Consider the following 18,616-nt stretch of genomic DNA (forward strand, 5'->3'; position numbering starts at 1 on the left):
TTTGATAGACGCAAAATTTTGGCAGATATAAATCTATAAACAAAAAATTACTATAGACATGTAACCTACAGGATTTGAACGCGAAAACTCCCGAATGCAAGGATAGCTTCGCAACCACTATACACTTTCTCTCACGCACGGCAAATTATAGTTAACATTATAAATAGGCAAAAACGTAAAAAAAATTTAGCATATTTCTTAAAATTTTCTTGCGTAAATTATTGTTGATGTGTTTATTTTTTTCAAATTTCTCACTCTCTCTCTGTTTTTCTTTTTGACTCATTTCTTTTCGTTCATTTTCCTTTTTTCACTTCATTTCACAAAAACAATAACTCGCCGAATGAAGGGGAGGGGAAAGAAGATAGAAAACTTTATTGATTTCACACCTTAAAATATAAATGTCAATAACTTGATGTAAAAATACCAAGTCTCTAAATAATATCTTTTGTTTCAATCATATTTCATCTTTAACAGACTCGCAAAAATATACATTTTTTTTTAATTTTAGATTTTCATGTACTGTATAATTTTTATTTATAATAAAACATCCAGTCTCATTTAAAGAAAAAAACAATCAATAAAAAATATTTTTTGCCTTAAATTTTCAGATTAAATAAAAATGTACGTATATTCAAATGTACGCAAGAAAAAAAATATTGTAATAAGATTAATTTAAAGATTCTTCATTATATAACAAATTTATCATACCACAAATTATAGAAATCCTTACAAATTATACAAAGTGTGGAATTACCACATTTTCTCACCAAAGCTTGTAGCGTAAAGACGTATTGAAACATTGTAACTTAGCTCAAATCCTTATTTTTTTTTAATTTCTAAGTTTATGCATCGTAAGTATGACAAGTCATCGTCATCTAGAAAACTTCCCAAGATGGCGGGTAGTTGGTTGACTTGAGGCGGGCCATTTACAGGCTACCTGATGTAGGGATTTCTGGGTTTCGACGATCTAGTCAAGGCCGCAAAAGGGCAGCCATGCCGGCTATATAATGCAATCCATTTTACGCATAACAGTGGCCGAGAGACTTGATGCAGGTCACCTGCATACTTGTCTCCGTGTAGTTTGCATACCTTAGACTATGAACCAAAAAAGGACCATCTAGCATGGTGCCAAGAGCATCTGTCTCGGGCAGAGGATGATTGGGGGTGAGCTAAGTCTGGGTTTGAGTTGGACAGCTACTCAAGACGTGCTCTCATATAGAAAGAACCCGGGAGTTAATATCGGCGCTTTAACATTCTTAACTATATTCAGTGTAGTCTGATGATTTGAGTAGGCATCATGGCAGACGGTAATATAGGCCTTCATGTGTCCGATAAAAGTTTTCTGATAGGACAGTGGTACGAAAAAGAGATCCCTGCGCCCTATGTGAGCCTTTTCCGTGGAGCATATGTTCCACGTGAAGTTCTACATTTCATCTCTATGGACAATAACACCGGTTCACTCTGGGCTCAGTTGATGATCCAATACCTTCAATCGGAGGATATTCAACGATTGGAGTTGTCTGCAATGTCCCCTTGATTTAATCCTTAATACTTTTAACACGTTGAGCGCCACGTCGGTGGCTGACACTAGACTTTCCAATCTAAGGTGAACAACGTTTAAGAGCACAAAAAAATATTTATAAATGTAGACAGCTGTTTCGGATGCTCAAAGGGCAACCTTTATCAGTGCAACAGAAGGAAATGAGAGAAAACAGGGTAAATATAGAGAAAGGTGACGTCACAAGGGGGGTTAGGGCAACGGCCAATAGGAGGGAAGAGTGAATGAATGACGAGGAATGGGTGGTGAATGGGTGATAGGGTGGTTAGTTACTTAAAGGGTGCCTAACTAACCACCCTTTTTCGTTCCTTGCTTCCCATTCGTCGTCATTCATTGGCAAATTCACATATAATATTGCTAATATTGGCAAATTTAGTTTGTAGTTATTTACCGTGGCCAGATGGGCAAGTCATGTAAATTTAGCGGGGCGTTCAACGTGTTAATTCTTATTAGGAGTTTGCCGATATTATAAATTCAGTAGTTAATACATTACCGCTGGTAAAAAGCTCCTTTCAAGCGCCTAAAAGTTGGCAGGTAAGATTTATTTTTTTAAATAATATATACCCCACACAAACACTAGAAATCCTACTCATGGCTGAAAGCCCTTATATTGCAAGACGGAAAAGATGAGAAACTGGTGCGAAAGACATTTTATTACAGCATTTTTTCCGAGAAAAATAAAATATCTGTAACTATCAAGATTTCTTTAAGATTTTAACATATATATAAATCTGCTTCTTTTCCAAGATAAAATAGATATTGTTGAATGGTTTAAAAAAGAATAAGTAAACTCCTCCCGAAAACTAGCAATGACGGAAATTGTTTTACTACCAGCCTTTTCTCTTTTCGGTCTCGCTTTCACCCCTGATCCTACTTAATCAGTAACCACCACGAGAACTAGAGATTACAAAGAATTGGAGATGCCACTTGCTCCCGACAACGGATAAATATTTTCGAGTGGTAGTCTCTAAATGCAGCATTCTTTATTTAGTAAATTCCAACTTTATGGTTTTTACTCACCACAACTTCTTGATAATTTAAAACCTTATGTAAAATGCCACTCTGAGTGGCATTTCTCAACATGATTGTACCCGAGTCACTCGGGTGCAATCATGTTGAGTTTTTTGTTATATATATATATATATATATATAAAGTTTTTGCACCAATTACTGTAATTATATTACTTAACATTACTAATAGATTCATTACTAATAGTACATTACTTAATAGATTCAAATGTATGAACTTTTGAAATCTGGTCTTTCATTTTCGCTGACATTGAATAATAGAGTCATTTACAATTTCAGAAACCGCTATAAACATCGGCTACTCCTGTCGGTTGCTCTCAGACGAAATGGTCGATATTTTTATCGTGGACGCCAATGAATTCACCGAAGTTGCCAACCAGTTGAGACGCTACAGAGAAGCGATTGCCAACGTTCTTGCTCATGGCAAGGGAGGTGCAATAGGTGGATGTACTGTCATCAGATTCGAGAACGATTACAATGCTCCTGCTGAAACTCCAGTCGATCCTTCCGGTGGCTTTGCACTTGTCGTCAACGGGCACAGTCTGGTGAGTGCAGTCATAGTAGTCAACGCATGACTTTTTTTTAATTCGTGACGTAGCAACGTCAACGCTTCATATAACTTAAAGCCTCCACACGGTTTCTTAAAGGTAGTCCGATCAGACCACGATGAAGGTAAACCAGGCTACGAAAGAGTCATTTATTAAAAAATCCAATCAAATTAAGAAAGTGGTAGCAAATATATCTCTTAATTTCTTCTTATTTTATGAATATGATTGGTTTGTCTTATTTGCTTGTCAACCACAGCAATATATATATATATATATATATAATAATAGTTTTTCCATTACCATTATTTACTCAATTATGAAAAACAATATTTATTAATTGTTTCAAATAAATGCGATTTACCAATTTTATGTCAAATTTATGTGTCAAATTCATGTTTAAAGATAAGATTTTTTTATTATCCTCAAGCCGCAATTATGAACAACATTATTTATCAACTGTTAGTTGTTTCAAAGAAATGNACCACTACAGATTCAATTCTCATATATATATGATAAATTCCTCTCAGTCACTTTTAAAAAAGAATTTGGGTTCATGCGCCCAACTGGTTCCCTTTTTAAATAGTCTGCGCAGCGTGGTGTGAAGGCTTTCTGACGTAGGCTTTATTAATAATTGTTAAATATTTACATCCACATTGATCTTATCTGTCACTCTCACTCAGTATTTAAATACTTCGCCTTTTACAACTGCGATATTCTTTCTCACACAAACTCGTAACGTCATGGAACCGATTGAACTATTTTCCCTCTTAAAAAATTGTGGCAAATGCTTACATAGAAACCGAGGCAGTTAAGAAGTTCCTTTTCTCTTTGGATGCTCATGTACTCTTTGTAATAACGTTTGGAATAACCCTGAATAACATTTGGATCTAATAATCTGTTGATCTAAACGGATCATCGTATATAAATATCTTACTTTTTTGAAATTCAAATTCTCAGGAACTATTTAACAGATTTTGCTTAACTTTTTTATTTTGCCATGTAAAATGAAGTTCTTTGAAATGATGAAAACAATTGTGTGACTTGTAACTCAAAATTTTTTTTGACCATTAATAAATAAAAAAATAATAAATATTTAATAAAAGTTATTTTCTGAATGGAATTATAGTTCAATGGACGAATTTCATAAGTGTGTGAGAAACTTTTTCAATTCACTTAAAAAGTTCTCGAGCTATGGTGAAGTACACAAAAAGAAAAATGAATATTTACGGGTCAAAACTTTGGATCGCTCTCCAGACCAAACTATTGGTAGTATATTTCCCAGATAGGGGCTACTCGCTGTATTTTGGGGGTCAGAAATCCGAATACGTCGAAAAGAAGGTATGTTTATTCAGAGAAAGTACATTTTTGAGTCTGATATATTAACTGAAAATATCGTCTGCACTAACTAATTAGCATATTTGACTTCACCCCCTCAAACTATTAAGGTCGAGTCCTAGAGCGTGAAGATCCGATCATTAGATCAAAAGTTATTTTGCACATTGTACATAGTGCAGGGCCGGATTAACCTATAGGCACACTAGGCACGTGCCTAGGGCCTACGAAATTCAGGGGCCTACGAAAAACTTGGGAGAAAAAAATTTGTTGACAAAAATAATTTAGCTTTAAAAACAACAGGTGTATTTTTGCACAAAATTATGAAGATACAAATAAAAATATAATATTTTTCGGTAATAAATTACTTTGCAGAATCTTATGATCTAAGATATTACTTTTTTGCGATTTTTGGATTTAACGAAATCTTGTATTATGCTGTCGAATTGCAGATAAAGTTCGATAAACAAATTTTTAAATTGAAATCCATATTAATAAAAATGTAAAAAAAAAATATGCAAAAAAATTTTAGCATATATTTTGAAAAGAGGGGAGGGGTGGGGAAGGAGGGGAGGGCCCAAAAACGGCTGTGCCTAGGGCCTACGAAAGGTAAAATCCGGCTCTAACATAGTGGTAATATATTCATTTTAAAACAAGTTTAAACTAAGTAGAAAATTGTTCTCTAAGCACTACTAATTCAATGTTAAAAATAATCATAACAAATATGATATTAAATCGCATTATAAATAAAGCGCACTAGTAATATGAATAATTCCAGCGCTCACGGATGGCCTTTAATTTTTCAGATTAATACTTATAACAAAATTAATTTTTTTAAGCTCCTTTTACGTTTAGAGCTATAATTACAAAAATAAATAAGTACTTTAAAAACTGATTCAGGTCTTCAATTTTTAAATCAATTTCATTTTGAATCAGGTCTTCAATTTTTGTGCAGTATCATGATATTAGTAAATAATATTTATTTCAGGTGTACGCATTAGACCCTAGTATGGAAGTCTTATTCCTTGAAGTGGCTTGCCAATGCAAAGCTGTTATATGCTGTCGTGTGACACCCCTGCAGAAAGCCCTGGTGGTTGATTTAGTTAAACGTCATATAGGAGCCGTCACCTTGGCTATAGGAGATGGTGCAAATGATGTGTCTATGATCAAAAGTAAGCTTTGATAAACTATTGATGCAAATTCAAGTATCATAAATGCATAATAATTAACAACAATTTTACATTTAAAGGAAAATTTCACTTTGCCTAAAATTTTGTACAAATTTAAAAATTATTTTTTTATTGCTTGCACATTTTTTAAATTATTTACAAAAGCCATCAGGATAATTAAAGTGAAAAACTTTACTTTTGTAACGCATTTATTTTTATGGTAATCATTGTCTCACAATCAGGATTCAAATCTCTTTCCTTGGACATACCCATAATAGTATGGACATCATTTTTTGTCCTTACCTGGTTATATATTGTTTGTTCTAAATGAAGTTTTTTATTATTTTAGTGGCACACATTGGAGTCGGCATAAGTGGACAGGAAGGAATGCAAGCTGTCTTGGCGAGTGATTTTTCTCTGGCACAATTCCGTTACTTGGAAAGACTTTTGTTGGTCCACGGCCGATGGTCCTATTTCAGAATGTGCAAATTCCTTCGTTACTTCTTTTACAAAAATTTTGCATTCACGCTTGCACATTTTTGGTTTGCCTTCTTTTGTGGCTTTTCTGCACAGGTAAGATTCAATTATTCACTATAAGAACCTATTTTTTGTGGATTTTTCTAAGATATTATTTTAATAATTAAAGACTTAGCAAAATTAATACTTCTCGATTGAAGTTTCATTTAAATTTAAATAAATTTTCCCCTTATTATACAAAATTAAGTTAACCACACTTTCTCGCATATTACCCTTTTGAGCCTAGGTTTATTTTACACCAGTGGTGAGCAGTTCGGGATCGGGGAAAAATTTTTTCTAGTGGTAGCAAATGTTATACTTTAATATTTAATTCACAATTTTTCAAATTTCATTTAAATTAATTTTGTCGAAAACACTGCATAAATAATTCAATCATTCACACACACACACATATATGTATAGTAGAAATTATAATTGAAATATTAAAAAGATAAAAGATAATAAATAAATAAAAATGAATTAAATGTCTACCACTTTTTACATTTTTGGTCACCAGTGGCATCCCTGATAAGGCAGAGTTGCGACCTTTAATTCTTTCAGAGGAAATATTTCATAAGTGGTAGTGAATAACTAATTAGAATGCAATTGTAAATAAAATTAATATTTCACATGTGCTTTGGCTTATACTCATTTTCGATTTTTTAACTTGCTCTTTAAGATTGATTTATTTGTTTTTAGAGTTAGTCTGAATCATATTAAATATAAATTATAATCCAAGAAATAAAAAGATATTTATGAGCCACATTAACACATTAAATTTTTAAAAAAAAGGTATTACAACGAACTTTCCGTAGTTGTTGGTAGCAATGTAGCAGGAAGCAATATGCACTTTATATAAACAAATGTAAATTAGAATTTTTCGAATATTTGTTTTTATGTTTAGACGACTTTTTTTGGTTGAGCGTGAATGGGTTCTGTTTTGAATTCATATTAAAGCAGCATTTTGAGCGTTCAATCGCGATTCAAAGCAATTGAAACATGTTTTACTTTTCCTTTATACCAGACATAAATGCAGTAATTTGGCTACCAGTTTTTTATTTATTTTTTTTATTTTCACACCTATAGCCAACCATAATCTATCTATATTATATAAAACGCTAATACGTACGTATGTATGTATGTATCAATAAAACCGATGATATTTCTTTTCTCGCGCTGGCAACAGTTTTCATTTTTAATTGATTGGATTCGGCGCGCAAGAGCACGTAGTGAGCAACCAGATAACAATAACCAGAGTGAGCATTATCAGGTTGTTCAATTCAGATTCATGCACTAAAAACATGACAATATTTAATTTAAACTCAATTAGGAATTAATTAATTAATTGAAGTGAGAATGCTTTAAAAGGCCGCTGTTGAATTGATATTTTTCTACTGGGAGCTACCTAAACGTCTAAAAAACGTTTAAGTGTTTGTATTGAATGCATTGAATTTTTTTATATTTCGCGTTTATTTATGCATTGAATTTTCACGCTTTAAAATGCAGAATATTAGTGAAGCAATATTTGATAATTTATTTTGCTAATATGTTTCTTATTTAGCTAATGTTTTGATTTTTTCACCATGTACAATCTAAATAGCTAATATACTTTTTTAAAAGCCAATAAGAACATTGGTAGAATTCTTCTACATAAGTACAATACTATGTCTTTGATGATAAAATACTATGTCTTTGATGATAATATATTATGTCTTTGTGCTAGAACATTGTGTTCATTGGCGAGCGAGCGCAGCGAGCCATGGTTCACGGCGTGAACCACATAGGATTTCGTAGCAATTCTCGGGGGTTGGCGAGCGTTAGCGAGCAGGGGGCGGAGCCTCCTAGTATAAATTTATATCTTAAAAAAAAGAAGAGAAAACGGTTTTAGGAAGAAGAAAAAAGTATGTGATATTTTTTTAAAAACTGCTTTTACTTAAAAACACTGAACTTTTACTTCAAATGCAAATACACACAGGAAAACCTCCAGGAAAGAAAAACCCCTGTGTAGCAACCTCCTTTATTTACGACCACTCTTGATCGACATAGGAATTTTTTCCGTAGATCTTGTGTTGAAGAAACCTTTAGTAGAGACCATCAAAACCTCTCCCAGCGACCGGACAAACCTCTGCACCAAACGCGGAAAAAGTCAAATAATAACTTTGATCCGGCGTGAACGTGTTAATATCCATTTTACTGTGGAACAGTGTGGTCAGTCCAGAGAAAATTCACTGTATATCGAGGAAAAAAAAACTATTTAAAGAGCTTAAAGGATAAAGCAGACAAATGGGATTTATTTAATTACAAAAAAATTTAAAAAACAGCAAAGTTGTTGAATTGTAGGTATACAGGTCTGCCAACTTTCAACACTTTTTGTAAAAATTTATTCTAGTGGTAGTTAAGTTTATGCTTAAAAAAGTTTTTTTTTTTTTTTTTTTTTTTTTTTTTTTTAGTCCTTTAAATTTTTCCCATCTCAATTATAAAAGATTTAGAAGTTCTTATGCAACGCCTCGTTGTTTTTGTTCATCCCTGGTGAGGAGTGAATAATTTGGCTAAATTACCAAAAAATCTTAAAGCTTTGGTTCTTAGATGTCTTTCACTCGATAAAATATTAAGCGTAGAAGTTGGCAGGCATGGATATGCAGAGCTGTCATCGTTCTATACTTATAGGGAAAATTTCCTTCAGTGGTAGCTAATTTTATATTTTAATGCTTAATTCTTTGTTTCGTAAATATTATTTAAAGTTATTCTTCACACGAATACTTGGAAATGATTCAAAACTTACAATGACACACTTTGTTTAGCTTTTAAAATGTTACCAAAAATGCTCTAAGAGTTAGTTTTTACACAGATGCCACTTGCACCACTTTCTAAAAAAAGAATTTTCCAGTGGTAACGAAATAAATAGTTTGCTATTGTTTATTTTCAGAAATTTTTTTCAACACTACATAGTGAAAATTCGAAGTATGATATACAATGTAACTTAATCACAATTATCTTGTTGTTTCCCTTTAAAAGAATAGGAGTTATTATCCTTTCTCTACAAGTTCTACAATTTTTATTTGCAACCGATTTCTTAAGACTTTTGCAAAAAGCGGAGCAATCGGCTGTTCTGAGAGAGTTTTTTTAACTTCGTAGGGACAGGCGAGTCATAAAATGCTTTATCAGGGTGATGATAATCAGGGTAAAAAAGAAGAAACGGGTAGCCAAGCTATTTCTTTACCAATTTATTTGTGGGCTGAGTAATAATTTGCTTATATAAATTCACCACTAAATAATTCAAAGTAAAATATATAGATGCGTCAGAATTAAGGGAAAATTAAAGCCTTGTCCGTCGAGTGAGCTGTGCCATCACCTCCTACATCAAGAAGCCTCCACACGGTCTTTTATAAGTAGTCCGCGCAGACTGTTTAAAAAGTGAACCAGTTGTGCGCATGAACCCAAAACCTTTTCTAAAAGTAATTGAGAGAAATTTATCTTATACATTTGAGAATTGAATCTGTAGTGGTTGACAAGTAAATAAAGCAAAACAATAATATTCATAAATAAAATAAATTTTTAGTCATATATTTGCTACCACTTTCTTATGTTAAATATATTCTGTATTTAATGATTCGTTTGGTAAGTGGATATCCTTCATAGGGGTCTGATCGGACTACCTATAAAAAAACTGTGTGGAGGCTTTCAGTTATAGGAGGCGTTGGCTGTGCTCTAGGTATGCTGGAAAATATTATCCTGTGTTAAAGAAATTTAAGTAATTCTTAGTTTTGCATTTTTCATTTTAAGTAATTTATCCACCCTGACATATTCAAAGTAACATATGAAATGCGACGTTTTTGAAGTTATCTTCTTTCAAAACTCATGACGAAAATTACTTCACAAATCAAGATGAAAAGGTAAAAGGCCCTTTCGGGGCCCAAAGGCCTTGAGCAGTAATATGACTATGACTGCTATTAATTTAAAAATTCATGATGAATATGCAACATGATATTTCAAGTCAATATGAGCAGCTAAAAGGCTCCTTCTGAGCCTAAAAGCCCCGGGAAAGAAAAAAGACTATGAAGTTATCTCATGGTGAGGCCATTAAAAAAGTAGGCGTAATTATCATCATTTAACACGTTTTGTTATTTAATTTCTACTTTTTATGATTTTTTTTTTCCGAGTCTCGCAGACATTCTCAAAAAAAAATTTAAAAGTTGGTCTTAATTTCATTAAATAAAATTCTGAAAAAATGCATCTATCATTTTGAAAGAGATATTTTTACAGAAGTATGGTTGTGGGCCACTAAGAGACCACATTACCTGTTGACAGCAAGGAACTCACACATCACACAACGCTAACTAGCTCAAGGTGCATGGGATAGGAGCCACTTCTTACTTCTTAGAGTTATAAAATTCCACGCATTCACAAGCTTGTTACAATACAAACTCACAAATGCTTTATTTATTTTACAGAGATAAAGGAAACTCATACGACCGATAATAAATACTAATATACTTTATAATTTTAATTCTTATTTTAAAGTGGTAGATTTTAAAATGTAATATTGTGTTGCATCATTGATAAAAGTAATTTTATTAAGCTTGCAAATCTTATTTTGACAAGATTAAAGGTTTCTATTTTTCTGATAAATAATCGATGGTATTTGAAAAACAGTGCTAAATATGCAATCTCAATCGCCTTGCTACATTCTTATACACTCAAACATTTGAATTTTTTTTTGTAAAATACTGTTACCAGTGGCAATGAATTACATAGATTTTTTTAAATCAAATAGAATTCGCACAAAATTTTTCAATAAAACCAAACTATTACTTTTTATAAATTTGGTATCAAATCCATCTTTTTTTCCTGTATTGGAAATTAAATGAAAATGTAAGTAATAATAGCAAAAATTAAATTAAAATTTGTAAAAGCAGATATAAAGATGAATTTACAGCGGTAACTCAGCAAATTGATTAAGTGTAAGTTTTATCCAAACGGAATCAGACATTTAATCTGTGAAACTAAATCTGGGTTTCAAAAATTTAGGTTTTTTTTTGAGTATTTTTTTTTTTTTTTTTTTTTATTTTTTNTTTTAATTTTGATTTAAGAAATACGATATTTTGGTTTATGTGCTCTTTGAATGGTTTAAAAAATTATTCCATTATTTCTCTTTCGAAAATAAAAAATGTCACTTACCTGGTTCCTCCACTCTGCTCTTCAGTTATTAATTGCTGTATTTTTACGCGCCTACAATAAAGCGACATATCGTTATAGCTTCTGATTTTGCCTGAACTACAAGGTTCGTTATATCAATCGTAGGCTGTATATTCTAATATAAGTTCACCTTGTCCTTCAAAGCATAATAATAGTCAATTCCTTAAAGTTTTTAACTTCTTTTTAACCATGCCGCAATATATTTATAACCATTTTTATACAGTCACCATATGATAAGACTGCACAAAAATTTTTTAACGATTACATGTATTTCTTAAATTGTAAAACTATCACGCGAAACACACTTTTAGCATTGTTTTTCGTTAAGAAGCAAAAACAATCGCCAACCTATCACCTAAAAAAAATAATTATCGCCAACCTCCAAAATGCATGCTGCTAGTTGGCGGGTAAGGGACGAAATCCCGTAGTTTTTTTAATGGAATTTTATTTCTAATATGTATTATTATTTATTTAGACTCTTTATGATCCGAACTTCATATCTTGCTACAATGTCTTCTATACTTCAATGCCTGTCTTAGCTCTTGGAATATTTGATCAGGTGAGTCAATTATGGTATTTAGAAAACATCAAAAAATACTTTCACAATCAAATCACACCTGTGGACCAACCCATGTTAATTGATGTAATTCAAGGTTTTTGTGAAATATTTGTAATTCTATGAAAATCAAAGCTTAAAAAAGTGTGAAAAAGCACCGGTCTTAATTGACTTGTAATTTAATTTTTTAAGGGGGGGAAAATAAAACAAATTTCCTGAATGATGATTTCAACAGAATAGGGTGCTATATAATTTATTTCAGTAAAACCTTCGGGTTATTTGTATCTGGTCTACTTCCTCACCATTAGAATAGCAAAATATTTATTTATTGATTGTAATCGATTTTTGCATATTTCTTGAGCCAACATTTGTTATTTATGATAGAGCTAGAATGTTCCTTTGAGAGAAAAAAAATCTTCATGTAAGGTGAAATCCATCTAGTTACCTGCTCTTTTAAGTGGACCACGAGTGTAAATTGAGCTCTTTTTTTTTTCTTTCTAGAACTGAATTTATCCTATGGAGGGAGTATTTCTAAAGTAGAGAGCGTTATTTTCTTTACTTCAGCAAAATTACGCAGTTATTTGCATCTAATCTACATTTCGGCCATTGCCGAGTTGCTTTTCTGTGTTTTCCCAAGCTAATTGCTTTCGATTCGTTATTTATTACCTGAGCAATCATTTGTTATTTTTTGTTAAGCTAAATTTTCATGTTCATATTAGCAATATCAAGAATATTAATTAAAATTTAAAACTGAATATTGCGTTGAATATATCAGACAATAAGCTATGAAAAATATATACTTTGCCATGAATAAGCTTTCTTAAGATTTTAACGCTTCTCACAAACTTATTACTCAAAAAACCTTAATCGTTAGCTGAAAAAAAAGGCATTAGAGAAAAAAATCACTTATCTATGCTATGCACACAATAACACATTTATCTTACATTTGTCTATCAAACTTATAATTTCAGAGTCACCATCATTTCTTCTTCAACCTCGATCTTTCAAACTTATGGTCTCGTAGAATCTCGTTTCTCTGCTGAGCATGCGCAGAACATTGTACACGTTAACTAATAAGTGCTTCCTGAAAGCGATAAATATCTCTATTCACGATCAGAATCCAATCAAGAATTATGGATAACAAATAAAAGCAACTTTATAAGCATAAAATTACCTCCTTACTTAATTCTACTTCAAATGTATACATTATAGTATGTTGATAACGTCAAATTTATCGTATATTTTAGCTATACGGCGGAAAAGTTATCAACTACTATATTTTCCACAGTATTATATCACGTCAATGGGACAAAAGTTACGTAAATTTGACTGAAAATGCTTAATATTACACTTAGGTAATTAATTCATTGTAAATAAAAATGCTACTTAATGTTTCGATAAAAGTTACCAGTTCTAAATAAAAATATATGCACATAATTTCAGAATTATGACTTGATATTTTTCGCCATCCAATGAGATGACAGTTGATATCAATCCAGAGTTATAAAAATTAACATACTTCTTTGTCCTCAAGACTGACAACTTTCCCACCCCACCCTTCTCAGCCCTTCTAGTATGCATGCCCCGTTATGAGTTCTAATATTTTGAGCACTTTCCCCTTCAAACGTATAAGATGATTGAGAATTTTGAGCCGTGCTGGCTCAAGGGATAGAGAGCTCGCCTTCCAATGAGATGAACCGGGTTCGAATCCCAGCCACAACTGATCGATACAAATTCAATACCCGGATAGCACAGACCAAAATGCAGACGTGAAATATTCTCAGTGGTAAATGAATCGCGGGTTTGAGTACCCTTGTAGTGAGGCTGATCAATGATGGTTTTCGTGATTTTCTTCTCCATATAACGCAAATGCGGGTTAGTTCGTTCGAAAAATCCTCAAGGAAAGCTAATTCCACCCAATACTTGATCCAGGAATTCCCTTGTCTTCTGGATGGGATTCAAAATTGCAAGGCTACGGTGTTGAACATTAATCGTTGTAAGTCCGAAATTGGGCTGTTCAACGACGGTTATAAAATGTTCAATAAAGTTTGTGGACTTGATACATTCTACTTTCGTTCAGCGTTTTTCTCGAAATATGTGAATTACAATGGCATTATGTGTCGATGACGTGTAATCAGATTGTGTTTAGTTTATTCAGTCTTTATAGTACACCCAAATTGTTAACAATTTTTTAATAAACTTTTTTTACCAGTAATTAATAACACTCTTTGTTTCAGGATTGTAATGACAGAAACTCTCTGCATTATCCTAGACTGTACACACCAGGCCACCACAATTTATTCTTCAACAAAAAAGAATTTCTCAAATCTCTGGTGCATGGTGTTTGTACATCCTTCACCCTGTTCTTCGTCTCTTACGGAGCCTTCAACCAGCTTATCAACAAAGATGGCCTCAACATGGACAGTCACCAATTGTTGGGCACAGTCGTCTCCACGTTGCTTGTACTGGTCGTCACTGCCCAGGTTTGTGATAGAATCATAAATATCGCGTAAACAATATAAGTTCCTTTGTAAAGTGAAAAGAAAAGCCTGTAGTACCTTTCAGACTTTATTAAAAGATAATAAAAAATTTGCTTTTAATCTGCATTTACAGTATAAAATTATTCAAATATTTAAAATACTGTCTCAGTAACTTATTTTACTGTTATTATTTTTGGTTTTTAAACGTTACTACGCAAGTAAAAAAATGACATGAATTGTAATTGTATAAAGGAAAAGAGAACCATTAAATAGAAATATAATCAAAAATAGAATAAAGACAATCGAAGAGTATAGCTACAAACAGTGCATCGTTTTGCAGATAAGTAACGCTCACTCAAGCAAAAAATCTAATTGGTAACGCCCACTTCATCAAGTGAAAAGAAAAATTATAAGGAATTTACAGATATGCTAACTTGTACCACTAAAGCAAAGCAACTCAAGTGCTCAACTAACAAGGGTGTTTCGAGGTCTACAGGACTCTCAGTTTGACTATTAAAAATTGATTTCGAAACGTATGACATTTGAAGTTATTGATGTAACAGAGATTTGAAGAAACTAAGTTTTAAAAATACTAAGCATCGAAATATTTAAGTATCAGAATCAATAACATAGCCTCCCTTCGTAAGTTGATCTATTTTAGTTGACCACAAAAGCAAAGCACGACAAGTTTACAAAGGTTTCGTTGTATCTTAAACTCTGGAGGTCTCTCAGTTTGAATATTAAAAATTTACTTTGAAGTTATTGATAGAAAATAGGTTTCAAGTAACTAAGTTTCAAAATTGATAAATATTGCTGTAACTGAATATCAAAATCAATTATATATCCTCCTTCCATAAGTTAACATGCTTAAGTTAACCATTAAAACGATGTAATGCAATTAGTCAACATACATGTTTCATTTTGGCCGGGATTGCCTGATTGGCAGGGCTCTGGACTCACGTTCATGAGAACGGGAGTTCGAGTTCAGCCTGCCGAAGATCCCCGAGTAGTAAATGATGACTGGTGCATGTTATATCTGTCGGGTCACAAAGTACTCCATGTTCCCCCAATAAATTATATCTCTGAGGGGTGCTGAATTGGATATTGATCGTACTCCGGTTCATGTCAATGATTACGATCTGTGGGTGAATGAACTTATGTATAAATGGGTCTACCCTACAAACGGTTGTGACGTATGAGTGTGGCAGAAGTCGAATTCTTGCCCATAGATGGCGCCACAGGAAAACAAGAACAATCGCATCCCCTCTGTCTTAATGGCCGACGACAACAATAACAACTGTTTTCATTGTGTCTTACTTTAAATATTAGAAATTGACTTCGAGAGGTATAAAATTTTATAATACACTAAATTAAAATGTCTCTTCTAGGTATCCTTAGATACATCTTACTGGACCGTCTTCAATCACATTGTAATTTTCGGCAGCCTCGCTTTCTACTTCGCTTTGACACTTCTCATCAACAGTGACTTCATAGCCAGCAAGTACCTAGGGGCATTCCGGATGACCCTGAGCTCACCCACCTTCTGGCTGACCACTCTTCTGGTCTTCGTTGTCCTCCTCATACCCATTATCACCGTCCGATTTTATTATGTCCACATCCATCCAACTCTCTCGGACAGAGTCCGACTGAAGCAGAGGAGAATCAGAATCCACGCGGAATCTGTTGAAGAACATCCACAGATTCTTCTACCACAACTGATGAGAAGGCCGAGTAGGCGAAAATCTATGAGGTCGGGTTATGCCTTCGCCCATCAAGAAGGCTTTGGAAGACTGATCATGAGTGGAAAGATCATGAAGAAGTCCAAATCAAGCTCCATCGCCAACAACATGTTGCCACCCTTGCTTCCAGGAACAATTACCCAGTTCAGACCGACCATTCGAGTGTGAATTTTAAACGGGTAACTATCATCACTGCCTCACTGACTGAAAAATGTAATTGAAACAGCGCCAAACCTTGTTGGCGAATCCACAACTTCCTTATGACTCTGTGATGGCGTTGAAAGTTAAGCGCGATTGGTAATCTATTCTTCCAGCTTGAAGCCAAAGTTCTAGGACTTTGGCAATTATTTTAAATGTGTCGATACAAAATATTAAAAAAAATGGGTCAAAGAGAATGATTTGATTGCAATGAAACACTTTTTAATAAAGGTTTAGAAAATTTCTAGTCTGTTTCTGAAATATTATAGATTGTTGAAGTTTTCTTAAGTTTAAAATTTTTTCTATTTATGAATAGTAAGAAATTATAAAATTTTTATTTACATTTAAAAGTAATTGCATTTTAAAGGCATAAAATTTAATGAAATCACGCATTTTTATTATTTACCTTACCTAATTTTAAACTCCAAGCTCCCTAATTCTCAGTTCTGCAAAAATAAATTTTTAGAAATTTATTTTCTTTTCATCCTAACAAATGTAATGTTATTTCCTTTTGGAATGAGTTTTAGAACGGAAAATCTTTACTTTTATTAAATAATTGTTTGTGAGTGATCTGATGTAATTAAATTATCATGTATTACATTTATATCATAATTCAATGTAATGATTTCTATTTTGAATTTTAAACATGGAGACTAAATAACTATCTGCCAGTCCCAGCCTATCACCCCCTCTTTTTGAAAATGCACCCAAATGTGTATTTTATATTATTTTTTTTTTTTTTAGAAATAAATGTGAAACTCTTATGAATATTTTATATTATTATGAAATTTACTTTATTTCAAGCTTGTTTCGTAAAATTTTTCTTCATTTTAGAATTGGACCTAATTATGTTTAATATATTTTTCATGGTCACTATTAAAAGTGCCCCCATTGAACACTGACCAGGAGTAAAATTCCCTAATTTTACTACACCTTTCAAATTCGATGTTTTCAACTCCACCTTCCTCAATAGTAATTTTTCATCTATCGATAATGTTATTGATTATGCATATAATTAACTACGCACAACTAACTGCGTATAGTTCAATTAATTTCATGTTCCAGATATTAATTTGCGATCGATGATAAGTATGTGAACTCCTATCTTATAGATTTGAAATCAATAGCGTTGATAAGAAATCAAGAAGCGTGTATGGAGGGCGTGACAACAGAACACCCTGTATAGAATGCTCTTCCCTAAAATACGAGTTGGGGACCAACTATTTATTGCCTTTGTTTAGGGACCAATTTTGAACTTTTATATTCATTTTTTTTTATCTCGATAACAGTTAATAACAGTCATTTTTGTCATGTAGGTAAAATCAGTCAAACAGTATTATGTACAGAAAAATAAATGTATAGAAAGTTTATTGCGTGTTCTTTGAATAACCCATTTTCGGCCAATGGTGCGTAAACAATATATTCATCTTAATAAATATATTTTATAAACAATGTGATGCATATTTCACACTAATTTCATTTTTCTGCTGTTGTCAAGGATTCTGAAGACATCTATAAAATGTCAGTAATTTAATTTTAGTAAACACTCTCTGGTGAGAAATTTTTAAACAACGCTACTATCTTGATTTTCGTTATTGACTAATTGGACTTTTGAAAGTGTATAATTATTCCATTTGAGATTAATCATATGTTTTTTATGGTGAATTAAAGTTTTCAATTGGACTAACTCTTTCTGTAAAGAAATTTTTAAACAACGCTACGATCTTGATTTTTCGTTATTGACTAATTTGCCAATTTGAAAGTGTATAATTATTCCATTTGAGATTAATCATATGTTTTTATGGTGAATTAAAGATTTGAATTGCAGTTAGTTCAATTGGAGTAAACTCTTTCCGTTGAGAAATTTTCAAACTACGCTATTTTTCTGATTTGAAACAGTTATTGACAAATTTGACTTTTTGAAAGTGTAGAATTATTCTATTTGAGATTATTCATATGTTTTTATGGTGAATTAAAGTTTTAAATTGGAGTAAGTTCAATTGGAGTAAACTCTTTCCGTTGAGAAATTTTCAAACTACGCTACTTTTCTGATTTGAAACAGTTATTGACAAATTTGACTTTTTGAAAGTGTAGAATTATTCTATTTGAGATTATTCATATGTTTTTATGGTGAATTAAAGTTTTAAATTGGAGTAAGTTCAATTGGAGTAAACTCTTTCCGTTGAGAAATTTTCAAACTACGCTACTTTTCTGATTTGAAACAGTTATTGACAAATTTGACTTTTTGAAAGTGTAGAATTATTCTATTTGAGATTATTCATATGTTTTTATGGT

At 32.4% G+C, this 18,616-nt stretch overlaps 1 protein-coding gene and 1 long non-coding RNA gene across 2 annotated transcripts in view; one reads left to right on the forward strand and one right to left on the reverse strand.

The window, feature by feature from the left end:
* The window catches only part of LOC107445874 (phospholipid-transporting ATPase ID), a 132,846-nt gene extending 116,272 nt beyond the window's left edge, over positions 1 to 16,574 (forward strand). The window contains exons 18-23 of the mRNA XM_043047456.2: positions 2,867 to 3,132; positions 5,456 to 5,639; positions 5,986 to 6,209; positions 11,824 to 11,907; positions 14,142 to 14,387; positions 15,773 to 16,574. Of these exons, the coding sequence (XP_042903390.1) occupies positions 2,867 to 3,132; positions 5,456 to 5,639; positions 5,986 to 6,209; positions 11,824 to 11,907; positions 14,142 to 14,387; positions 15,773 to 16,291 (1,523 nt within the window). The 3' untranslated portion in view covers positions 16,292 to 16,574. The remainder of the gene's footprint in view (positions 1 to 2,866; positions 3,133 to 5,455; positions 5,640 to 5,985; positions 6,210 to 11,823; positions 11,908 to 14,141; positions 14,388 to 15,772) is intronic.
* Positions 1 to 18,616, reverse strand: part of LOC139426352 (uncharacterized) — a 329,054-nt gene that overhangs the window by 169,544 nt on the left and 140,894 nt on the right. The gene's annotated exons all lie outside the window — the stretch shown is intronic.

This window comes from Parasteatoda tepidariorum, chromosome 9, assembly GCF_043381705.1.
Source record: "Parasteatoda tepidariorum isolate YZ-2023 chromosome 9, CAS_Ptep_4.0, whole genome shotgun sequence".
NCBI classification, from domain to species: domain Eukaryota; kingdom Metazoa; phylum Arthropoda; class Arachnida; order Araneae; family Theridiidae; genus Parasteatoda; species Parasteatoda tepidariorum.